The sequence below is a fragment of the Lepeophtheirus salmonis genome, chromosome 10, assembly GCF_016086655.4.
Source record: "Lepeophtheirus salmonis chromosome 10, UVic_Lsal_1.4, whole genome shotgun sequence".
Lineage (NCBI taxonomy): Eukaryota > Metazoa > Arthropoda > Copepoda > Siphonostomatoida > Caligidae > Lepeophtheirus > Lepeophtheirus salmonis.
Window position 1 is genome coordinate 14792460 of NC_052140.2, and position 27393 is coordinate 14819852.

A 27393-nucleotide genomic window follows, 5' to 3' on the forward strand; every position below is an offset into this window, starting at 1 on the left:
CACAAATGCCTATAATGCTTATCAATAAGTCATTTTTATAATCAAAATGGTCAACAATTATACCATTAATGTATCGACACAGAGGTATGGAAAATACTTAATACTACATCAAGTCGATATAGAACCTCCAGTGTTTGAAAAGCAGTTCAAGTCTACTCCGCGTCCTTGAATATTTCTTTTGAGTTCATTTCAAGGCCATTATTATAATATAAGTAGGGTCTCCTTGGTTAAAGCTTTTCTTGTGATCAGTATGAATAAACTTTCGAGCGCAAGTCTATTTGCAAGCCTTAGCTATCGATTCCGAGTAATGAGTCTTTAATTGTGAGAACAATTCAAGTCCAAGAAGTCCTCCATCTCTTATCGACCCTGCATGGTGTATTCAATTATTGTATTATTATAATCACAACTAAAATGTTTTATCTTTTTTTTTTCAAGTTGTACAGTCTGCTTGTACAACTTACAACTTGTACAAAATCACAACTTGTACTTACAATTACGTAACATTGCATTTATGTCTTTAAAATTGAATATGACTGATCATCTCATTTTGCTAACAATACAATTTGTTTAATGAAAAAAGTGATAAACATTTTTAATCACTAAATTCCTTGGCCTAACACCAAATAAATACAAAACTATTAAAATTATAAGCAGTTGTAGGATTTTTTCAATATTTTATTTGCCAATCTATTAACTAGAGACTTTAAAAAGTGGGGATTAAAGCAGCTGTTATAGGCGATATGTTACACACCTGTCCTTTGTAGTAATTCAAAACACCACCTTAGATTATTTTTTATTATAAAAACATATTAACATAACTTTTGATGTAACAAGTAAACGACATATTTGAATAAACTCCCAAATAATAAAATTTGTCTTTGATGTTCAAGTGTCATTTTCTAGACTTGTAAGTCAACCAGGGTGCTCAGGTTGGTTTTGTTTTGTAATTCATTGTTTAGGCTTTGATATATGGAGATATGCATTAATTTCAATCACTCAACATTCATTAATTATTGAATCAATATTTATTCAGATTTCAATGGAGCACCCAGTTGTTCTAAATCTCAACATTTACTGTGTACGTGTGAATCAACAGAAAGAAAATTCAGAATTGCATTCAGAATGAGAAAATAACGGTTTCTTTTCGATCAGAGTAGAACGAATAATAAATTTAGATTAGAAAACATATTTTCGCGAGCATTCAAGCAAACATTAAATCACACAGATTAGTAGAAGCATATACATGTTTTAAAGCAGTCGTATGTGGATGTAGTCTAAAAAAAACCTCCATTAAAATGGTTCTTGACCTCTCTTAAAATGTCAATCCAATACGACATTTCGTATCTGTAATGCATATGTTCTTTAGGGAAAAGGTGAACACAAAAGAGAAAACTAATTAATGACACATATGAATTATAACAAATAAAATTAAAGACGTCATAGTGCTGTGAAAATGGTATTTTGAAGAAGCTTAATTTCTCCTTTACTTTGTAATTGAGATAAATCACTCTTTTATTGAGTTAATAAAGTAAACGTGTATCGGCTTTAATCAAATGAAACGTCATGTTTTGGCTTTTATGATGGAATGATGTGTTTAATTAATGAATAAACATATACGGACACTAGGGTACTACCTCGCAAGTCCCGACGTGGAAAAAAGTAATCGTGAAATCTAGAAAAAGACAATTTATATACCGCGTATAGTGCGCATCATTTTACTACTTCAACTGCATAAGACATTCAAATTTGTATATTTACAGAAAAAATCTCTATGCACTATTATTCCAATGAGCTTAATATTTAATTTCAACTTCATTTTTTAACATAGTCATGTCAGTTAACAATTAATTTTATTCAAAACTAGCGGTAATACACGCCATTGTCATCCGTAGTCATTAGACATAGAAGAATGGACAAATTTTTCAATAACAATATAGAAATCAGTATTTTGATTTGTTTCATTTTCAAAAGTGTCAAAAGGGGATAGAGGTTTGATTATATTTACATCAGATGGACAAAAAACAACAAGAAATATTGTATACAAGGAGGTTTGATAATATAAATTTACCTATAATGTATTTATAGTAGAACATTTCAGTTGACAATTTTAACATAAACAAGCTAAATATAAATGTAATCTTTAAAATAATCTGTTTGCACTAGTTGTTAATTAATAAATTAGATCTTGTTGAAGACAGAGATTCAAAGTGTTTAGATTTGAATGAACCACTTGACAGAGTAGTATATCTCCACCTATTATAGTCCTTGTATAAGTCGAGCGGTCTTTTCTTTTTAAACGTCTTTTATATTGAAATGACCGTATTCTCCTCACTCGTGTGCCTAACAGAATGACTAAGAAACAATCCCTTAAAATGAAGCAAAGAAACAATTTCAGGGCTCTCAATATGCAAATAAAATATTATTTGCTAATATTATAATAGTATTGCAATGTTGGAGGAATGTGTTAATAAAGTTCTATATAAATACAGAGTGGTTCAATATTATTATTAATCCCCCCCCCTCTGTCCAAAAAATAGAAACCGAAAACAAAACTAATAACCTTGACCATTTGAAGAATGTTTAAGAGGAAGTAGCTGAACTTGCAAGACGTTTTATTAGATTAGAATGCACACAGCTATAAGTGGAAGGAACTAAACATAAATCCCACTCCTTATCTATCAAGGACATTGTTCGGACTTGTTCCATTGTCAATCCTCAATTCTACTCTGAGCCCAACAGGGAATTACCCTTACAGCAGCTCCACAAAACTCCTGTTTTTTTACTCTCCATAATTCATGGACACTCACATTCATGGTTACAATTTATACATAGATTTTCTCTCCTCCAGAATTAAAACATAATAATAACAGCTTTAGAAAATATAAAACAACAGTGTTGAGCTTGCAAATAACACCCTAAAAAGGCTCTGGATTTACAACCCTACACTTATATTTTGTTTTACTTTTGTATATATATATATTTAATGTTACCCCCCCACACACACACACACTACAGCTGAAACAAAATCATTCTTTAAACATACCTTCAAGCAATCTATATGTACCTATGTAAAGGACAACAAGGATGGCCGCAGGATTATATTTGGGGGCAGGGGGCTTGGTTTTTGGAATTATTTTCAAAAGAAAATAAGAAAATTAAATTTTTTGAAAAAATTTATTTCAAAAATCTATAGAAATTCAGAAAACATTAAACTTATTGGAAAACAAATTTCCAAATATTAGATATTTTGGAAAAAATTTCAAAAATCTATAACTATTCACAAAAAATTTACAAAAACATAGTTATTCACAAAAAACTAAATTTCAACTATTAAATTCTTTGGAAAATAAATTTTAAATATTAAATTATTTCGAAAAAATTTCAAAAATTTCCAACTTTTATTAAAAATTCAAATATAACATTTCCCCCCCAAAAAAATTGAAGAATCACATTTGTTGGAAAAAAAATTTCAAAAATCAATATCTATTCACAAAAATTTAACCTTTTGGAAAAAAATTTCAAATGACGAAAAAAGATTCTAGTAAAAAGTAAAAATTTCTTCATTTGGGAGGGAGCTACAGACCTTCACGCCCACCCTCTAAAGGCTTCCCTGGACCATTCAACTAAATGGAAGGGAAAAATAACTGCTACTCAAACCCCCATCGCTCTGATATATTCATTGGATAATATGTTCCATTAAATACGTATAATGAAAAAAAAAAATGAAAATTAATTTTCAGAGGAAAAATGAGATAAGAATAGTTTTTGTAGATTATGATATTTTGGAAATTGAGTAAAAAGGCTTAAGACTCCCTTCAATTTTCGGAAGGTACATATATTTGTTGCTTGTTTCTTGAATAACTACTATTTTTGAGAAAAATAATGCTTCGAAAAAATTTAAACGTGCACAATTTTCAAGAAAATTAACATATTTTTCCCATCTCTACTTACGTATAAGTGAACGAACATGCTTCTATAGAAACAAACTTATAATACAAGAGAGTTTCTATAAAATAAAGGTCAATTTTCAGATAGGAATAATTTCCGTTCCTCCGTTCAACGTTGCATTTCACCTCCTCCAAAAACATTTAACTGCAAAAAAAATATTTAAAAAAAAATTAAATAAGAAAATTACAGTTAAGGATTTCCCTTCAAGGGCATCGTTTACTGTTAGTACATAGTTACAAAGTATTATAGTCACATCAAAAGGTACAGTTTCTATTATTTCTTAACATATATTTTTGCTTATTCAACATGAACTCAAATCTTAACATTAATTATGTATTTTGGTACAAATTGAAAGCTATTGTTGTGAATTGTTAGCATTTTGGGTACGTCTAAAAAATAAAAAAAACGAAAGTAAATCATTTGTAGAATATTTTAGAGGAAAACATCTTCGTTGTTATGACGTTTTATTAGATCACGGATTCTTAACAGGTACACCGCGGGAGTATTTTATAATAACTCTAAAAATTATTGTATAATACACATTAGTGCAGTAAATTCGAAGATCAATTCTGGTGAAAAATAAATATCGTACTAAACTCAATAATGAGGAATCATATATATATATATATTTTTTTTTTTTGGGGGGGGTAATTGGTTTTTTTTTTTAATTTTTTTGAAAAAATTAAAATTTTAGGAAAAAATTCAAAATTAAATATCAAATTGTTTGCAGAAAAAATTCAAAAGTACATAACATTTCTCAAAAAATTTAATTTTTGTCAAAAATATTCCAAAAATCCACAACTGTTCACAAAAAATTAAACTATTCTCAAAGATTTTCGAATATTAAATTTTTTTGGAGGAAAATTTCAAAAACCCATTTCTATTTAGAGGAAACTAATTTTTTTGGAAAAAAACAACAAAAAAATTGAAATTCTTTGGTAAATTCTATAGTAGAAAGCCAAAAACTCTTTTTTTTTTTTTTTGGGGGGTTCAGCACTTCCAGCCCACCTCTACAGACGCCCCTGCCTTATTAATATCGATCATAGGGACTGCTGCTAAAGACCGTCGGTCCTTGAGACCTGTCCTTAACTATCAGTTCTTGGATTTTTTCATAAAAATACCTATAGTTTATAAAGCCAAATAATATGTATGATATACGTATAAAAAATATTGCATAAATCTATAAAACATTTTTTTTTTTCCATTATAATATAAAAATTCCCACATATTCATACTCGTGACCTGAAGTTACGCCCTGTGCAGTTTTGCCCTGGGAAGTTTCCCCACATACATATATTACAGCATAAATGTATCTTCTGCATATAATTTAAGGTCTTCCTTTACTTCTACTTGAAGTCCTTCGTAATTAATTATGAAATTATGACATTTGAGTAATCAATATGAAATAATGTTTGTTTCTTATTATTATGAGTTCGAACCGTTTTGATTTGTTCTATTTTAAAATATATTACAATTGAATTAAATGACTCATTTTACACTTCTGAACGCAAAAATGCATTAAAAATGACTTTAATGGGGGGGGGGACTAATTTTAAATCTTAAATTACATTTATGCCACAATATTTTTATGAGGGCGAAACTTCTGCAGGGTGGAACTTCCCAGGGCGGAACTGCCCGGGGCGTAACATCCTAGAGCCATTCTGATTTCGTTATTTTAATTTATTCTATTATATAATTGAATGGAAAAAAAGGGAAAACACCCTCATTGACGTCAGGGATTGATTTTACCTGCTTTAAGAACCGACTAAAGGAACTGGACTAGACTGGACTGTGGCCTTAAATAAGGCTACACCTTTAGAGCCCGTATGAGAGTCCTTCAAATGTACCCCCTATCGAAGGGTCTTAGAACTTCAGTTTGACATACCTTCGTCCAGAGTTCAGTGATCCCAAAAATGTTTATTACAAAATACTCACAAGAAAGTGCTTTAATTCGAGTTTTATTAAAAGTTAGCATTTGAGCAAAAATTAGGTTATTAATTTATAACAGCCAAGAAGAACCAAAACTTCTACTGCAACCATATGACCTGCCTCTATGCAGCCCTCCTCCAGTCCTGACCTCAGGCCCACTTTATAGATGTAAATGGCTTTGCAATCAAATTGTTTTTGAGGGAAGGAGTTGTTTTATGTAACAGATTAATAAACATACAACGACAATGTCTTACAATTAAAGAAAACAAGAGAAAGAAAACAAGAAAAAAAAAACTTTGTAATAATTATTAGAATTAGTTCTACATTATACAAAGAAAGAGTTTGAAGATGTTTTCTATCCCTTCTTTTGTTAATTGCTATATGTATCTCTCAACAACGATAAATTATTATGTATTAAAGACTTATGCCCTTCTTCTTATTATTCTTGTTTTTGTTATTTTAGCGTCTTCATCTCATATTAAATAGTAATTATATATTATATACATATGTAATACATACAAATTAAATTATGGTTTTTCTTCATCCTTGTCCTATCAGAGCAAACAATAGTACACAAAGTTACTCACTACATACATATAAAAAGTGCGATTCAACACTTGCAACATTAAAGGGTAGAGTAGTAAATTCTAAGCAATATCAGTAAGAAAAAACACCAAAAATTGACATGGTGACCCCCTCACAATTTGAATGGAAATTGTCCCATGACAATTCTATAGTCAAATGGCAAAATGAAGCCCATACCATCAATATTTGTACCAATATATCGGCTAACTGATAACTTTTTTGTTCGCTATATAGTATGTAAACGAGAGGGAGTACCCGGATTCCTAGTATTCCTCGGGAATTTATCATCAATTAAAAATAACCCAGCATTAATTAACATGTTCATTGATTATTATTTAACTATTTTATTATGCAAGTACGATCAGGTTACGGATTTTTTTTTAAACCGGACTCGCAGACTGTAGAAACTAACATCGATAAATAATATCGATCAACTAATTATTTATTCCACAATCGTGGAAAAGGCAGAGTGTCTTTGTTGCGATCCGCACTGGACGAGATAATGTTGAGATTGCAAACTTCTAAATGATTCTATTAGATTTCCATATCTACTGTGATATGTACATGCATGATAGATGTGGTACCTCGTAGTCGTAAAAAATATCATGGAAGAAGGCAAGACTTTTTCTATTTTGTTGTTGGGACCTATACTGAGTTGTTTATTTTCTCAGGCTGTTATAATTATTATTTTATTCTCCATGATGTAGGTATATAGTAATTCCTAGTGAGTAAAAGGCGAATAATAATACTGAGAAGTTGTTAAGGAAGTTAAGTCATTATTGGATTCGGAGTAGAATTCCCATGTCCTTTCTTGATACGGAGTGGGACTGGTGTTTATTTTCTTCATCTTATAGCAGATCACAGCTAACATAATGAAACGTCATGACAGCTAAGCCGCTCTCCTCCCAAACATTCTTCAATTTCTTTTTTTTAAACATCCAGGCAGGTCATATTATTCACAACTATAGCGATAACCCACCGTTATTAGCTTCACAACTAAGTTGAAAGGAGGTTACGTTTTTAATATTGATTGTTTGTTAAATAGTCATCAGGATTGTAACTAAAGTTACGGATCAATTTTGATCAAACTTGGTACAAAGATTATATTTGGTCAAATTAAGAGAACATTCCGTTTTAAGAGGTCAAGGTCACGGTAATACAAAACATTAATTAAAAATGAATAATAGGGCATAACTTTGGAATTAATGAGGTACTATTTTTGTTCTACAAGCGTAAATAATCGTGATCTCACTCGATCACAGAAATAAAATAGGTGGAATGAAGATTTTCTTTACTTCTTCGACTTGCTGGTGTATATCAAGAATGTCGCCACCCTATAGCGAAACCACTTCTGTGACTTTGTTGTAAAGGAGTTTGAGTGTATTATTCTTGGATTGATTGCTTTTTCTTCGATACTAAGTTTCTTCCAGGGTTTTAGAACCAACAAGCTTGGTTGGGATTTTATTTTTATTTCGGTCAGGATTTTTTTATTTTTTTCCTTTCCACTGAACCCCATTCTTATAAAGAAAGGGATTGGATGGCCTTGTTGTAGGAAATTAGTGGTACGAGACATGGAAGTGACCCTTGTGTGAAGAATTCAGTTTGCAATATTTCCTGAAAATCTTTTCAGCCCGTCTGTTGAAGTTAGAGAATGTTCTTTATTGTACTGATCGAAAGTTCTAAGGCATGGGTTAAAGTTGAGTGGTTCATTAGGACCTAAGGGAATGAGAGTACCAACGAATGAACTTCCCCAAGAAACTGCCATTCTATACCAATAATTACACAAGGTCTTTATTAATTCAAAACCTTCATTTGGTCCCAAAAATATCTGCCCGAGAACTATTATCCGGTGATCTTTAAAACCCGTTTTTGTATCTTTTGGCCCAAACGTCTTCGCTTTTCATATTTTTCTATAATACTTCTGTGTCGACTGAACCCAATCCTCAGCTATTGAGTTAGTTAATAAGCCGATCGTTGGAGATAAACTGTCGTTTGTCTCCCCAGACAAGGTGTTTCCTGGAAAAATCTATTATATTGCATGTTTTTTTTTGGAAAATGGCGTGTACTTCGAGATATTGACTTTTTTGAGAAAGACCAATTTGTCCCAGATTTGGCGTTTTTCTAATTTTGTAATATTCAGCAAAATATATCTGTTGACTTCCTTTGCCACTGTCTCCAAATTTTTTTCGTAATTCTCTTTAATAAGATGTTCTTGGAATATTGACGAGACCACAACGTTTCCAGCTTCTTTTTTTTTTTTAGAGAGGTGACTAATTCTGTTTTAGTTATGTTTAATTTCAATCCTGATGATCCTTCAAATTCAACAAGTTTATCTATAACATTTATTAACGAGATTTGTATATCACTTTGTGATCCTGTTGTAAAAATTGTAATTAACTTTGAAAATTGCGGATAAATAATATGACAATGATAGTCAAGAAGCGCTTAAGAGATCAGTAGCAGTTGATTTTGGACCTTTTTCCGTTTCTTTTCGGAGGAAAGGTTGCTGTATACAATAAAGGTGCATGATCTCTATGGTACAAGCACATGATAGACGTTGTAATCCACCTTTATTTCAAAAAAAAAAAATTCTTCCAACACCTACATATGTATCTATATGAGGCTCATGAGCTATTTTCTTAATGGCCTCTCTCTGATCCGTAATATTGCTACAACTTTGTTCTAATACCAAACGATTATAACTATACAAACTTTAAAACCCCATTAACCTCTATTAATATAATACATATGTTTATAGATGTGTATGTGTATCTCAAACATCTCTTGATGCTCTTCATATATATTTTGTGTTCTGTTTGATGAGGAATTAATCGTCCTTATTAATCAAAGCCTTATAATTAAGATTTGTTTACTTACATTTAGTAGATGTGGCAAGCGAAAAATACATAAGAATTAAGTAAAACCTTTTAATAATTATCCTATTATTTATCTATTTGGTTTATCCATTGCGTGGAGGGATATGATCAAATGGATTAAGGTATTTTTTTTTTTTTTGTATCATTAACTAAGATTCTTCTTAATTTTTAAATATATAGAGATTAAGATTTCCTTTGGTTCAATCCTCTATGTATCAGTTACAGAGTGGTTAAGCAAGATTTATAACCAAAGTAGTCCATTCTATATTAATAAAGCAGGGTTTGTCTGCCTCTTTATATATTTTTTGACGTCTCTGAGCGATTCGAGGAGTTCCTGCGAGTATTTGACAAATCTGTTATATCTTTTTGACACAAATCTAACAAGTTAAAATGAGTGAGCATCAAGGGAAAAGACAACAAATCAATTATATGATTCACACACATTTGGCTATAAAAGACATTACCGAAATTATTTGAGTGGATGTCCGCTCTGGTTGATACATGGAATATACTAAGGAAGTATTGAATACAAAGAGAGGGGAAGATCTAACTTCATTTGGAGACCAGGATCAATGATGATGAGACTTGCCCCACACTTTAATCTGGCCGAGGCACAAAATCATAAAAGACTGTCAACACGTTTCAAGAAAAGTTAGAAAGATGCATAAAATAAACCCCAATTATAGCTCAAACGTAATGACTAAAAAAAGTTATCTGAGAATATATTATTTACTGTGGATGAGGTGTACATTATACAACCCACAAAATGACCGAGGATTTACGATATTGACAGAAGAGGTTCAAGGGGTTTTCCAAATAAAACAACATGGGCATATATGATGGTCCTGGGTGTTTTAGACTCAAACTATTAAACTATGCTCACTAGTTCTTCAAGAAAAAATAAAAAATAAAAGTGATGCCTACTACAAGTAGTGTTGTGTCGGTCCTTTATTAGGACTGAAGATCAGTCCTGCATATCAGTCCTTAAACTTATAAAGTTCCCTCCTTCGTGACATCACTCCACTTTATTTCTTCTGTTTTAATTAGTTCTAGTACTGCCGGTCCCAAGACCTGATAGGACTGGTTCTAAGATTCGGAGTTGATTGAATAAGTTAGGAATGTCACAACACTAACTACAAGATACTGAGGTACATTACTATTCTCCCATAGCTGCAGTAATGATTCAAAAACCGTGTAGAGCAATAAGGCGATGAGCAAATTAAAAAAACAAACTTTATTATCTGCAAAGTGGTGTGAAAGACTGTAGCTTTGGAACAGAATATTATTTTTTCACAGTGCCCTCTATGTGAGTAAAATACACCTATATTTTTTCTCAAATAATATTATCATTCAGGCAGTTGGGTTACTTTGCCGCAAGACGGCGCCACACTCTGTCTATTTGTTGACAAACTAATATGAGTAAGCAGCACTCATGTCCTATTTGATCAATTTCTCCCCTTACTTTTGCTGTTGAGCACCATACAGAAGAAGATAAATTATGCACTTTTCATCCAAGTAAAAGGTCCTTCTGGGCTAAAATTGCCAAGAAATTGATCAAATATCATGAAGATGCAATCAGTAAGACTTGTACAAGGTTTAGACTATGAGTCGAGGCTTTGATCAAGGCTAGTGAAGGACATTTACAATAGATCCCACTAAAGTTGGATCTTAAGGACCCGACAAAATGAGTCCACTGTAAACGAAATCCGCCTTATCGAATAAATTATGTATTCTATTATAACTCATTTGGGACTTTCAAAAATGCCCACTATAAACTAATATCCGTAGTCCACTGTATAATAAATTTGTTTACAAATAAATACATTTCATTGCCCTTCAAATTTTATTCTGATACATCTAATTAATGAAAAGGGTTAAGCCCTTACGTTATCAGATTGGGAATTTTAGCATACACACACTGTATATACTTAATATAAGTGGGAATTTAATTCGTTAAGAAGAATGTTTTGCTTAGAAGTTTTTCTGCTGATGAGTCGTATTTATCTTATTCTGTATTTATTTCAATTTATCCAGCAAGTTTATCTACAACTTTTTTTTTTCTTTGCTTACATATATGTATTTAGAAATAGGTCATCAGAATATCGAATTAATTATTTAGATATTAAGAAAAAATAGGAAGTTACAAATGGCCTTCTATTTGTTGTAAAAAAAGAGGGGTTTATTTTTGAAAATAAAAGATTTAAAAAAATTAGAATGGACACTTGGTAGAGCACAAAACCTCCGTATAAAGTCAAGTTGAGATACGTGTCCTACTGTTTTATTCATTATTAGACATCTTCAGTCCCGTTTGCCGACTGCCCAGACCTCCCTGTACAGCATTACGCAGAAACTAAATACTAGTTTAAAAACATAAATCGTATGACGTGACTAAATATCTGTCTTGGAAATGAAATACTCGATGATAAATTTTGCAGGGAATGAAATTACTAGGAATATAAAGACGGCGAATCATGAATTTACAAGGAATGTATATGCCTAGCACCATTTTTAAGATAACCCCCCTCCCCCCACCCGTCATAACCTATAAAAAATATTAATAAAGTTTTTTTTTCTAAAGCTGCCTTATGTAGTAAAGAGTGAGAATAACGTTAAAAAAATTATATTTCCTTTCAGAATATGTTAAAAAAAAAATCAGGACTTTTTTTTGTAATTTTTGCTTCAAAATACAATCTTAAAAATAAAAAAAATTTTTTTATAGGATATAATTTTTTTTTTTTTTTTTTTCAGAATTTTTACAAATGTCTTCTTGGTATCTATACTTACCAAGTAAAGAGTTTTAGCCTTTTTTCATAATTTTATGGAGATGTGTGACCTAGAGATGACTTTGTAGGACAACAATTTTACATAGGTTATTTAAGTTCCATATTACTACTTTTCCGCACTATTTGTAATTTAAATTTGAAAAAAGTTGAAAAACAAACGACCCAATTGGGCATGCATGGTTTTAGAAGATACCATTTTGCTGTAAGATAAAACCTTAACAAAATCACAAACTTGTACACAACAGAAAAACGTAGGTATAATGAAATATTGGTAAATCTGATGCATATTTCAATATTTATTGAATAAATTGGATAATATGATAATTGTGGCAAGAGAGGATGGATCTATGTAATAATCGATATGATGAGAGTATTTATTGTATTTCATTATTGCCTTTTCCCTAGTACATAATATTAGGTATTCTCATTCCCCCCTTTACTTTTGTTGTTCTTACAAAGAATATCCATCATTCATATCTCAGCCCGTCAATACAAAAGAAAGCTAGTGTGATTTTTCTCAAAATTATGTATGAATTACATCCGTATTCTTTGACGAAAATTAACATGAATTTTTATCAACAATTAAATCTTAGTAAAGGCCGCAAATTGCCCTCTAAATAACCAAATCTGATCGTTGCAAATAAAAAATGAGAAATGGAGAGGTTTTAATTGAAGGGGACCATAATTGGACTAATAATTTGGGGAAAAAGTAATTTTCTACCTTTTTTTTTACTCAGTATATCTTTTCATTATTAGTCAGATCAGATCATACGATAAGTTGTTGTAAAAGTATGAATTGTGAAGCAGTCGTGAATGATTGTCTGTAGATTGTGAAGGTCGGAATGGGAAAAAAATCGCCATATTTTACATTTTTACTACGTAACAAGGAAAAACGCGTCAAACGTGATCAAAATAATTTGCAATGTATACGGACTGATACTCTTTCTATTAGTATTGTACAACAATGGTTCGAACGATTTCTTTCTATTGTTGTGGATGTGAATGATGTAACACTCACTGGAAGGCCTGTCGTCGAAAATGTCGATAAAGTTGTTGAAAATATCGAGATAGATTGTTAGGTTAGCAGTTAATATTTTTTATAATTCTGTAACTCGCAACATTTAACCTGGTAAAAGGTAGATTGATGATGACAAAACATCAATGATGACGTAATTTTGCAATATTTGTTCGGTGATTCGGTTTTTTTTGTCCCGTTTGTATGCATTTGGAAGATTTAGTACGAAACTGGACGAGAGGTCTACTTTTGCGACAGATTATTAGAGGTGTATAAAATATGTCCTAGATAGCAGGAACAACTTTTTGAAGTTACAGCCTGAAGAGTATTTTTTATTTTCCAAAGCTGTTGTCACTATTGTTTAGTTCTTGAAGAGAGAATATATAAGTATAAAGTAATCAATGGTGAGTGTGCTAATGATAGACGGAGAATAAAACTCCGTAGATGAGTCCAAGAGTTATAAATATACAGAGTGGTGATCCAAAACATTCAGTAACATTTAAATACGATTTTATCACTGTTATTCTTAATTACAAGTTTTCGTTTTGAACCAAACGACAGCTGAAACAAAAAAGGACAAGTTAAGTGTAAAAATGTCGGAGCAACAACAAAAAAAAAAGGCTACGATGTCTGCACTATTGTCTATACCAAGAAGGGTGCAGAGACAACGGTATCTTGACCTCAACCCTCTGAACTTTGCAGTTAAAAGCATTTTAGGGAAAAATGTTTGCCGCACATCTGATCCAAATTTAGACTGGATCCGAGTTGCCGTCATGACAGCGTGGTACGCCAAGGACACGACCTTCATCGTCAAAAGCTGCTAATCTGTTCGCCATCTTGTTGAGGGGGTTATTGCTTTTGAAGAATAATATATTGAATGAAAATATATTTGAATATAGTATTTAAAGAGTTCACAAATTGGCTTTGAGTTATCTTTTCTTGATTCCATACAAATTAAATTTTTCGTAATTTAGTCATGCTACTATAAGTTTTGGGTACCCAATACTGTAAGTCCTTGTTGGACTATGAGTAGAATGGAGGATTTGCATCGGAATACATTCAGCCTATATGTCCATGATATATATGGAGTAAAATTTGTATTTAATTCATTCCTACCATGGCTTCTTGCAGCTGATGAAATAAAACATCACGACAGCTAAGCTGATCTTTTCCCAAACCTTTTTTAAATAGTCATAATGACGATTTTCGTTTCTTTTTATGCTCCTGTAATTGGTTAGAGGGAGTTGCATTGATTAAGTATCAGTAAACGTTATAGTATTACATTTGCTCCCTCAGAACTGGGAATTTTCTTTAATGTCAATATACATGTTGTATATTTCTTTCTCTTGGAATGACCGGGACGCGAACTTACACGCATTGATTTCAAGAGAATCATTTCTCCCGAGAGGTTTGTCCATGACCAAAATTCAATTAATTTTTACATATTTGATGAATCACTGCGTATGATACAATCCTTCAAGTTTTTCCACTAGATTTGATTCTTCTGATTTCTTCTCAAAAAGAGAAGAAAAAAAAAGTGTAGAGTCCTGTAAGTGAAAATCTGTTCTCCACAAAACAATTTAATTACCAACCTACAAATTTGACATCTCATTACGTATTTGAGCAATAAAAAGCTTTAATTGGTTCTTTAATTGACGACTCAAAGTTCTTTAATTTGTGTGTGTTAATATTTTTTAATAACCGTAAACAAATGTTTAATAACTTCTTCATCAATTATTATTATTTTTTTTTTTCATAGTAAAGTTATGAACGCTCCATGAGTGTTTATGAAGAATGATTATTATATATAAAAATAATTAATTAATTTTGACATTGATTTGATTTACTTATTAATTAGGTTTCTCTTATTTAATACTCATGTGTGATATATGAAGGCTTACGGACCTACGGATTAGGGGTGAGTCTGATGCTCCAACTAAATATATACATTGTACAAATTATATTTACTACTCATTAGATTAAGACACGGTACCAGTTTCTGAAGACTCCCTTCCTAATATTTTTTATCATATCTTAAGTATATTTTTTAAGTCTATTTTTAGTGTTATCACATATAGAATCCAAAATATTAGAGAAGATATGTCTGAAATTTAGCAAGTAGACGTATAAAATAATCCAGACTGTTCTGATGGTATGTTTTGGGTCCTCCAAGGTCATCAAGAGCCTGTTTTTGACCGTACTACAACTTGAGTCCTAGTACGTGGGCAGCCCCTTCTAGGATACAAATAAAATAAAACTATTTATATACCAGGTGAAACGTGGAAACTTTTTGGAAAGAAAAAAGAAATCGGCCTGCCATTTAACAAAAATATTTATTCATTTTTTCTTATACATAGCCAATGTCAAATTGATTTATTCTACTCGGCCGTCGTTGTCCTCACAGATGGCGACAAGTCTCTTGCGAAAAGAGTTGCAAGTATTCGTTATGAAGCTCTTCGTCGACGTGGACCTTCATGGCTTCAATGTTCGGGTGACAGATGATATAGGCCCTCATCTTGATGTGCGGCCAGAAATAAAATAAGAGAGGATTGACATCCGGAGTGTATGGTGGCTACATTCTTTTGTACCAGAAAGCGATGTTGTTAAATTGGCCTGGAACCAGGGTTTCATGTTGGTCTTTGAAAAGTCGACGTACATAGCTGCTTTGAGCTCGTGTTAATAATTTTAGAGGCTAACACAGTACTAAGAAAAGGTTAAGCTTTATCCTTCAAAATTTAAGAATTTTTTCAGACCAGCCTCCCTCCAACAAAAAGGGTAAAAAAAATAATTTGATCATAGTATATTATAAAATTCAGCATCAATTAAAAATTAATTAGGAAGTTAAAATATTAACTTTTAAGGATATTATAAACTACAATTTAGTAATTGGATAGCGCTACATGGCTGGCTCTCAATTCTCATACATTGGGACATAAGCAAACTATTTAAAAAAAATATCTGCAAGGGCGTGTGACAATAAGTAGTTTGGTGGCACAACATCAATAATAGTTAAATACGGTTTTTATTTTTGATTAAAACGTTGCATTGTTATCAGTTCTGGCCTTGGAACCACATTAATCCTACATTCCGTTTGACTTTACAATATCATTAAAATAAGTGTTCCCTACCACTCTTGAGCCACTTAACCCTATAATAAGCTGACTATTAGTCTAGCATCTTTATCCCTAGAGAAAAATTAAAAAATATCCTCGGCCGTGGACAGGGGAATTGGAGCCATTTTTTGTTCAAACTTCATGATTACACATTATAAATTCTCTTAATATTATTAATGACAAATATCTAAACATATTTGTTTGTTCCATCCCCCAAGGGAGTACCTTCAAGTGTGAGCAATACAATTTCCTTGCAATTTTTTTAATATAATCCAGTCTTCTAAGATATGGATCGAGAGGATTGCTAAGGAGAGCGGAGGGATAAATAGCTTAGGGCCTCATAAAATATGGTTGAATACCCTCCACCATCGGATTTTCCCTGGCGTAGTGTGGGATTGCTAAAAGCCACCGACAATTAATCCAAGGAAACCCTTCTAATACCAAAAAATTGTTCCAAGCTCTCCGGTTGGGCAGTGGGTACTTGGGGTACCCCTGGACCAATTTTTCCCAGGGCAGTTTTCCGTGTACAATACTAAATAGATATTACTAGCAAGCTTATTTACGAACTTTTCAGACCACCTTCGTATATGTAAATCCATTTTTAAAATTATGAATAAATAATATGACAATGACCTTAAGGTTAAAATAGCAGTTGATAATTTTGACTTATTTGTCTAACTACCAACTGATTTCTGGGCCTTTCTTCTGTTTCATTCTGGGAAAATAGTTTTGCGTGAGACAATAAAAGGTAACGTCGTGATCGAAGTAATGCCCTGATAAATTATGTGGGAAAGAATCCATTTTGAAACCTGACGTCATTTTAGGACACACAACCTCCCATTCTACTTTTTACATAATATTACATACATAGATAGACAAAGACTGGAAATTAGATCCATATTATTATAATTGCAATACCAGGAGATATCTCTACAAACACATTCATTTTACTGACTCACACACCCACATTGGATACGGGGAATAAAGAATCCCTATATTATTATGTATTTTCTTCAATTCTCCCCCTCACTCTCCCCCCTCCTCCTTCTCCTCGTTCCATATGAGTAGACATCAAACCATCAGACACCCTTAATATTTTTAATATTTCTACTACATATATATGTACATACAACTTCGACGCCCGAACGTAGATTAGGGTGAGGTCAGCTGTGCGAAATGTACTTGAAACGGGGGAGGGGGGGGGGCAAATAATAGTAGGTGTAATTAAAAAAATACATTATTTTTCCAATAGATGGCTTTAGAAATGTATATCTCGTGTCATATATATAAGTGCGATCAGTTTATGCTGGCGAGCATTAGAAAGATAAGATTTAGTATTAAAAAACACTTCTGTCACAGTTGTCAGGGGTGTCCACAGGATTATGTATCTATATATATATATTTATTTTTTTGGAAAAAAAATCCAAAATCCAAAGCTATTCACAAAAATTCAAAAATTAAATGTCAAATTATAAATTTAACAAAAAAATACCCCTATTTCCGCGTAAATTTTTTTCATCCTAAACAAAAGAAGCAGAAATTCTTTAATTCAGGAGAGCTACAGCCCCTTCAGCCCAAACCCTGTGGACGCCACTGATTTTATGATTGTTTGACTGAATATTGTTTGAGCGGTCGTCAAAGTTGGACACCAGCAAAGAGGAAATACGCCAAATTTTAGAGTTTTTCTGTGATAAGTCAAGCCTGGCGGCTGAAAATTATAATAGTATTGATGGTTCTGATACTGACATGTAATTTTGGTTTCTTTGATTTTATTTTGGTAATTTTAATGTCAAAGATGCAAGGCCAATTATCAAAAATATTAATAAAATCATGAAAATCGTCGATTTCGAACGTCATTTAAGCACTGTTAAGATTGCTTAGGACATTATAAGGATTTTTTTTTAATCAATAAAAATAATGAATTACTTTTTATGACACCTTATATAATAATGAACTGATATAGTCACAAAACCTTCTTCTACCGATTCCGACACTATTTATAGCACTACTAATGGTCTTAAAACTATTTTAAATCTTATCATATCTTTACAGTAACCTAAAACAAATACTGGTTTGAGCGCCATAAGTACACTTGTGCACTTGATGTTTAGCCGATGTTACCACAATACAAGCGTGTTTAATCGATAACCTGATACTGTAAAATATGAAACAACAAGTATTATATTTTAGAAAATGTATTACACTAAAATAAAAATAGCTGCACCCAACGCATATGTTTAGAAAACAAACATTCAGCTTGTGTTCAATTTTGTTATTTTCAGTTTTCGAAAACGTTTTGACCATAAATTATTTTATTACTATATTTGATAAAATTACAAGACCAAAGTCAAGAATTCAAATATACTTTCATTGAAGAGGTGAGATTCTAAAGTTTTTGTGGAAATATAGTTAGTCCTTATTTGGCGTTGGAGTAGCGAGCAACGTGGGTTTGCAGTTGAAAGTAAATATTGCCAAAAAATGGTTTGACATAATATTTTATAAATTAGACTAAGTGCAATTTAGCTCCTTAGTTTTTATTGGTGCAATTTATGCTTCTATTTTTATTTTCCAAAAACTATTTTTTCAATTTATTTTCATAATTTGAAATTTGCAAAATTCTTTAAACATGAATAACTCCACAAAAAAGAGTGTAAAAGCGCACAAATGTGTGCCCTTTAGATCCAATTTTATACAAAAATTCTAAATTGGTGCAGTTTGTTCACATTGCGTAATTAGAAGGGAATTCATTCTAGAGAAAAAAAACACACACACATTTTTAAGAACTTTACGCAGTCGCCAATAACTAGTTGTCTAATCCACCAATTATTCACAACTATAAAATAAGATACATTGAAATTAATTTTTAGTCTTTTTTGTTTCAAACATTAATCCTTTAAAACCTCTAATTGAAAAGTATTTAAAGAGAAGTAACAAAATGAAAAAAATCACCAGGTATAAAAATACTGGAGTTCAGTTTATTCAGTGTATGGACAATAAACTATCTAATAGTATTTTAAAAACAGAGTAAAGCAAAATTTTAAATGTGTCATTATGAAACAAAAACCAACAAATGGTTTATAAAACTTTTTTTATTGCCTTTTGGAAAAAGGCAGTTATGAAGTGAATTTAGTATGTATTGATTGCACACATCCAATGAAATACGTACATACACATATTGACATATTTTGGTAACAAATAGTAGATTGTTGAAAAAATACCATATATATTTTCTAATAATTGTATCTTTATATAAAATTCATTTTTTATAAAAAAAAATATTACCCATCAAAAACCCAGAAATGTGTGAGGTATCGTTTTTTTCACTTTTTCAAAAATGTCATAAACTTTGTACTTTAAGTATCTGTATATTTTGTCGACACACAGTCGTACTAAAAACAGGTAGAGCTTGTTTGTACAAAGTTGATCCATCAGTCTCACCCTAAATGTACATATTATCCTCTTTCCTTCGTTTGTTGTATTATCTTTCATTATTATATATCAAATGTTTGCTGCAATTGTATGTTCAATATGTGTATTTATAAATGTGATTGTTGACAGGGTGCTTCTAAACAAAGAAGAAATATTGATGTAGATGGTCCATGGATGCCGTGCGCTTATAGCTCCTAGATTCATTATACATTAATATTAATACGATAAACATACATAAACCATAAATTCTTTCTTATATACGAGATCTAGGGACTATACGGGGGAAGGAAGAGGAGAATTGGTGATAATTCATTCAATTTCAAAATCCACAGCTGTACACATAAAAATTAATTTTTTTAAAAGAAAAATTAAAAAATTCCATTTTAAATATTCAAAAATCTGCAGCTGTTTACAAAAAAATAAATATGTTTTGGAATAATTTTTTCAAACATCCACAGCTATTTATAAATTATTTTGGAATAAATATTCAAATATTAAATTTTTTATAAAAATAATTCTAAAATCCACAGTTATTAACAAAAAATTAATTTTATGAAAAAAAATCAAAAATTAAATTTTGAATATTACAAAACTCTAAAATCCACTGCTGTTCACAAAAACTTAATTTTTTTGGAACAAAATTTCAAATATTAAATTTTAAAGAATTTTTTTTCAAAATCCAAATCTCAAAATATTAATTTTTTTTCAAAATCCAAATCTCAAAATATTAATTTTTTTTCAAAATCCAAATCTCAAAATATTTATTTTTTACCAAAATCCTTAGTTGTTTACAAAAAAATTAAAAAAATCGGTTTGTTTTTTTCAAATTTCCATAGCTATTCATAAAAAAATTATTTTTTGTGAAAAACAACTCAAATATTAAAATTTTTTGGAGAACAATTTTCAAAAATCCATGAGTCTACAAAAAATTAAATGTCTCGGAAAAATAATTAAAAAACTTAATTTTTTTGAAAAAAAAATGTAAATATTAAATTATATTTCAAATATAAAATTTTCTAGTAAAAAGCAACGATTCTGTAATTTGAGGGTGGAAATGCCCTTCCAGCCCAGCACCTGTAGACACCCCTCCTTAGTTAATTACCTACAATGGACAGAGTTTGCATCTCTTTTTAAAGAAGTGTATTTACACCTCACAAAGCAATAAAGCAAATGATAATACAAAGGGCACGTGATCAATATTTGTCTAATAAAGTTGGCTACTCCAAAACATTTTTATCCGCTAAGAGCGTCTTTCAAGTCAAAAATGCTGGATTAGGAATTGAGAGGGTACAAGGAAGTATCGGTTAGAAAATAATGAGAAATACTAACTTCATCCTTATCATGGATCACAAGGTTTATAATGATGATACTTGTCACTGACGTGAATGTGATCGAAAACACATTTTGAAAAGATAAACATAAGAATCTTGCATGGAAATCATTTGAAATCTACTGTTAACAACTTTGAAGGAAAGTTGAATGGTATACAGTAAAAACAACACAAAAAAACCCTGAATTATCTCAAACGTAATGGATCCCCCTATAAAAAATGTATGTGACAAGAAATTATTTACTGTAGATGAAATGGTTCTAGGGCATCCCCCAGACAACTACCCCCATTATACTACATTATACCTTATTATTTGGAGTTCCAAGTCTATTTTCAAGTCTTTGCTTACAAGTCCAAGTCCTTGAATCAATTCATCGAGTCCTATTAGAATCCTTAAATTTCTTTCTAGCTAATTTCAGATATTTCAAGTCCAAGATTATAATGTAAGGTTACGGTTTTTGTTAATGTTTTTCTTGAGCTCAGTATAAATTATCTTTACAGTCAAAGTCGAGTAGCGAGTCTTTGATAGTTAGATCAAGACGAGTCGCTAAGTCTTCAAAATATAAACTCAAGTCCAAATTGAGTTGTAAGGTCTCGAATTATATCCACCACCTCTAGTGATAATACATTAGTCAATTAATACTTAAGAGCTCCAAAGGTTCTAATGCTGGAGGGGGCGCAAAGCTGGATTTTCTAGGTTATCCGTCTCTTTTAATAGTCGTAATATGAAGTTTTAATATGTCTCATCAAATATAAGTTATGAATGATATACATCTATGTCCCTACTTAAAAAATTCCATTATGAATATGCCTTTGATATTACTTGATAAGATTTGAGATGATCCTACTTCCATTTTGTAATGTTAAAATAACACAAATACTAAAAATTAGATATAATTTCCTTTTTGAATATTTATTTTTGATATTTATGACTCTATTTCAACGTATATAAGAATTTATTCGAATATCCCTTCTCGATATTTATTATAACATCATGTGCATACTCAATCAAAAATCCATTACTGAATTCATCGTATAAAATATCCTACAAAACACAATGTTTTGCAATTTTTATTATACAATAAAGTATGAATATTTATTGAAGCTTATAGGTCATGTCTATAGCAAAACAATAAGGCTAAGAACTATTTTAATTGAAAAAATTCTCTATTTTATTATTAAAATTTTGAAGGCTTATAGATCTCATAATTATTTTCCAATTAGAACTTGAAAGGTTCATTGCTTAACAACCGCTCCAAACAACCATAATATTCATTTATGATTTAGCCCGTCTATCATTTACTAACTGTATTCTAAATAATAATGATAAAAATGGATGAGGGTAAAGGGTTCGTGGGGCTTAAGGGGTTAAACGAACAGAGGGTACTAAATCCAGGGTTATGGGACTAGGGAGGGGGGGTAGTTGTGCAGGGGAGAGTAGAATCCTGTTCCGAGATAAGGTTTAAAACCACTGAAACGAAGTTATTTTTAAGCCGTATCAAGATTTCTTTTATGATTGTTCATTTTATTTAGCAAAATATCAACGATAAATCTCAAAGATGGCGTCTCTTTCAATTATGATGTAATATATGACGTCAGTGAAATCACTATATATATTACTGATGGGAATTCCAGCTATTTTTAGAGAACAGGCTCTGTCGGCTCGGCTCACTAAAAAGAACCGGCTGCACCGATTTAAAAAAAAGTTTTTACTCTGCTGCATAATTTACTCGAATAACCAAATGTTTCATCAAATTACATCCTGACGAAAAAATTGTACAATAAAAAGGTAAGAAACCCATGGTTTGGGGTGAGCCGGCTCCTGATTGGTTGGGAGCCGGCTCCTGTCGTTCACTTCAAAGAGCTGGCTGATAGAGCCGTTATGTTCGAGAACGACACATCACTACTCCACATAGAGTAGGCACTATCTTGCTCTTGGGGGCTTAAATTGATATTTTTTCTGCGTATAACTGATTCCTATAAATCCTGATAAAACTTCATCAAATAGCTTTAAGTATGTAAATTGACTTAATCCTAATAATTAGTGAAAACAATATGTTTATTGCCCATGTCATAGTAAATTTTAGCTACAATATGAAAATGAGATTGTATAAGAATCTAATAACATATTTTTAATACATTTTAGGGTCATAAAACTAGGGAGTGAGGCATAACATTTAAATAGACAGTGAGGTTTAAGTCCATCTATTTGTTGTTCCTATTTTGACATCCAATAGTTCGCTATTTTCCTTCATACTAATAACTAGGATTTTTGTAGTTATAAAACTTGATTCTGTAGGCCCAAAAATGGCCAACATCAATAATACTGACGTCACGTGGAAATGCTCTATTAACTACATACAATACACCGAGTTATTAGACTCTATTATCAATATAACAAGCCCCTCTTGGACTTGAAATATGATGCAACAACATACGAGTACATAGACGGATCCCTTCCCCTCAATTTACTTCTCACTTCCATAATATGTATTGTATTGTGTTTGTCGTTGAGAGTCTCATATTCAACTTGACATCCCCTATTTTCTGACAATATGTACATATATATTAGTTGTATGCTACCTCTTATTAGTCACAATATCAATGACTATATTATTCTAATCTGAATCATTATTCTGTTCAATTATTGCCATTGCATTTATTATATAGGTAGCGAGTGATCATGGTGAAATAATTATTGAACACTTTAGGATCTAAAATATTTTAAGAAGGTTTTTTATAATACACTGATTGATCGATCTTTGTACATGGTTTGTGATACATAATTATATTCAAGTGTTTATATATATGTATTCATCAATCAATATCACGGATTAATTAGTTGATATTTTTTTTATTTCATCATATCAAGCTCCCTGATAAAGAGGTATAAGATAGAAACTTGATCATGACGTCACAGTTTTGATGTCGTCCATTTTTGGGCCCTAAACAACAAAGTTTTACAAAAGTGAAACCCCTTTTTTTATTGATATTAAGGAAAATAGTTAATTATTAGATGTCAAAATGGAGCCAACAAATGGAAGGACTCAATTATTGCTCAATTGTCTTGTTTCAATATACACTTGACACTAAAATGTATTAAAAATATGTTATTATATCGTTATACAATCTTATTTCCGTGTTGTAGATAAAATTAAGTATTACAATGGAAAAAAGATTATATTTTTCTCGTATTATCCCCTTTTCTTGTCCCTAATCGATAAAAAAAAATGGGGAAAAATGTTACCATTTTCAGGGATTTTCAGTATATATTACTTCGATTTAATTCATATATAGCTCTACATCATTTGCATTAAGTAGTATTCAGTCTTTTTTATTCATAAAGCCATTTGATGGAGTTTTATCAAGGTTTATAGGAAATGTGTCTATGTTAAGTGTAAAAATATCAACTTTGCGCCCAATAGATGGCGTGTCCTTTATATATGGTGCAATTTATGACGTCAGTGAAAAACCTCTCTTCAATCGTATTATATTATAGAACGTTTTCGCTAACGTAATAAATTGCATCATAGTTTAAGGTAATAACGCCATCTTGGGGGCTCATAGTTGATATTTTAATGTATATAAAATGAACAAAATTCCAATCAATCTTGATGAAACTCCTTGAAATGAAGCTTAATGAATAAAAAACTGCACTGAATACTACTTGATGACAATGAAAAAAAGTTATATTTGAATTACATCAAAGAAATATTTTCTGAAAATCCCTGTAAAAGGAGAGATTTGTATAATTATTAGACGTTTTTTGATTGATTAGGGAGGATAAAAGTTGGGTCTTTATATAAAAATATATAATCCTTTGCATTATAATAGTTAATTTTAAAATACAAAATGGAAATTAGATTCTACAACGATATTTTTAAAATGTAATATTTGGGTCTAAATAATAAAATTAGGCATTAGATGAGAACATTTTTTACAGACACTAAGGTCCTTTTATATGTTCGTCCCATTTTGCTATACCAATACAGAGCAATACTTAATTATTTTACAAAATAAATGAAAAAAAGGTTTAATTGTTACAAAACGTAGTTGTTTAATTAGACCTCCAATATGACCAACATCTACCAAGCTGACGGAGCATGAAAACACTATTTAAAAATATTATTCTGTTACATTAATTATGTCAATTTACATAATTTGTTTATGAATTTATTTTAGTAGGTCATTATTTGTTTATTCAACAGACGTTTATCCTAAATTAAAATCCCATTCTTGTATGTATAAAATATAGGAATCAATCAAAAAGTACCGGATCAAGGGATTGAATAATAACAAGACGAAGAGATAATAATAATAGATCCTGTCTATCAACATGGATTTTAATCACAGCAGTCCTAGTAGTGCCACGGGAATAGGAGAAGAAGAGGAAGAACTATTAGAAATCATGGAGTTTCCGCGATGGGCAATTGCAAATTCTCATTATCTCGAGTTTCATAATCGAATGGCTCCAGACATTGACTTTTCCTGCATCTCACTCCTTCTGGCCTCCATTTTCATTTACCTCATGTTCCTTCTCATTGTCATCACTGCAAGACGTCGAAAGATTCCTACATTCTTTATTGGTACTGTCATTATCTTTACTGGCTCTGTTTTGGCGTTTTCCTATGTAGATCCATTCTGGTACACAGGCTCCGTTATAATCAATTCTACATATAATTTACGACAACCAGGTAATTATAATTAGTATAATATGGATATGACATAATATGAGATACGCTGATTAATATATTTTTGTCTTTTGCAGATAACTTTGCTGTAGGAGAAGTGAAAATGAAGTTTGGACTTCGAACCTTTAATGTCAGCTATGCAAGTCTTGATCATATAAATGATGATTTAAGCTTTAGTTATAATGAACTTTTTCGATTTGATTCGAGTCATCCTAAGCGAAATTTACAGGATGTTTTCAAGCGTAGTCTTCAAAATGGACTGCCTAATCCAATTATATGTATTCTTGACCACTTGAGCTTTTCTCCAAATAGAGAAGGACTAAGTTGGTCCAATGCAGGAACTGCAGTCGCGGATGCACTCATATTTGTCATCTTTTTCTTCATAGTTGGAATCATTCTTTTAATTCTTACCCCAAAATATGGGATATATTTCATAGCTCTTGATGGATTTTCATTATTAGGTGTAGTTTTATTGTATTTCCTTAAAGTTCCAAGGTAAGAACCACTCTTCAATTCATTATCATCTCTAAAATTTATATTTCAAGAGATGTGTCTTCATTTATTTATAGGGATCCATTGATTATCATAGAAGGTACACACGTCTCATTTGGATTTGGACGAATATTTTTTGCGGCTCTCCTTGCAGGATCTCTTAATATACTATTAATTTTAGTAATATTTATTTGTGTTTGCTCAAAGAAAGTAGAGTATGTTTCCACTTTTTTTTGAACTTAATTTTGATACTCCATGGGATGATCAGATTCTGGTTCGACAATCAGCTGAGGCAAAGGAGAATAATGAAATTGATCGACAATATCATAGGAGAGTTTCCATTAAGAAGATGCGAAGATCTGTTAGACGACTCCAAGACTCTTTTAATGCGAAGATATCTGTAAAATTTCGTAATCATTTGAGTGAATCAAGGTCTAGTTCTTGTGATCAAATAGAAACAGTTTTTTGATCTCTATGTATGTATAATATATATGTAGTGTAGATATAGGAACAGTCCTCAATTTAATATTTTGATCAAGCCACTGGTGACTTGGTCAAAAAATTATTCATTTATTGAATTTTATGTAGATAGTGTTTTATTCTTCTGGACGCATTTATAGAAAAATATCCAGAGATCCCTGCTCTTAGCTTATTCTCTAGTCAGTAATACAGTAAAATTGATATATATAATAATAATATTAATTAATTAAATGATCAAAGGATACATAGATCTATTATGATGAAATATGTATCATATGAACTATAGTTTTGACAATGTGTTTCGTTGCATTAAAATTTTTGATGATTTGTATAATCTATTATATTTGATAAGTGTATTAAAATGTAAAAGCAATGACTATAATTTTAATTATTTGTTTGGACGTGTGACACTCTGAGCTCGAATATCATTTTTTTTTTTTTTTTTTTTTTTTTTTTTGTAGGATAATCAATTATATTATAAGGGTTTTGGAAATGCACGTTCCAATAAATAAATCCGGTCAATTCTAAACCCGAACTTAGAGCAACATGCAAAGGAAATATTAAAATAAAGTTATAATAAAGGACATATTATATAGACCTAATATTATACATTTATTTAATTGGATCCCCTTCTGTCAGCAATAATTCACTCGATAAAGGGTCAATAACCCTTTCAGGCATTTACCATATCTGCGAGAAATGTGGCAGTCCAGTATCACTTC

At 31.1% G+C, this 27393-nt stretch overlaps 1 protein-coding gene and 1 long non-coding RNA gene across 3 annotated transcripts in view; one reads left to right on the forward strand and one right to left on the reverse strand.

The window, feature by feature from the left end:
- The window catches only part of LOC121125037 (uncharacterized), an 81066-nt gene that overhangs the window by 50150 nt on the left and 3523 nt on the right, over positions 1-27393 (reverse strand). The gene's annotated exons all lie outside the window — the stretch shown is intronic.
- Positions 4112-27053, forward strand: LOC121125033 (uncharacterized). Of its 2 annotated transcripts, none has more exons than XM_071891396.1 (4): positions 4112-4209; positions 25264-25702; positions 25777-26194; positions 26245-27053. In XM_071891396.1, the coding sequence occupies exons 2-4, from the start codon at positions 25345-25347 to the stop codon at positions 26426-26428; spliced, it is 960 nt and encodes a 319-aa protein (XP_071747497.1). In that variant the 5' UTR covers positions 4112-4209; positions 25264-25344; the 3' UTR covers positions 26429-27053. The 2 variants fall into 2 exon arrangements, with proteins under 2 accessions (XP_071747497.1, XP_040576059.1); XM_040720125.2 differs by having other exon boundaries at positions 26269-27053.

What these genes read in the sequence shown, in the direction of transcription:
- LOC121125033 (XM_071891396.1), top strand. Translation starts at nt 25,345, where the DNA reads ATGGATTTTAATCACAGCAGTCCTAGTAGTGCCACGGGAATAGGAGAA. An exon ending in ATATAATTTACGACAACCAG is followed by an intron (nt 25,703 to 25,776) that starts GTAATTATAATT and finishes TGTCTTTTGCAG; the next exon opens with ATAACTTTGCTGTAGGAGAA. An exon ending in TATTTCCTTAAAGTTCCAAG is followed by an intron (nt 26,195 to 26,244) that starts GTAAGAACCACT and finishes TTATATTTCAAG; the next exon opens with AGATGTGTCTTCATTTATTT.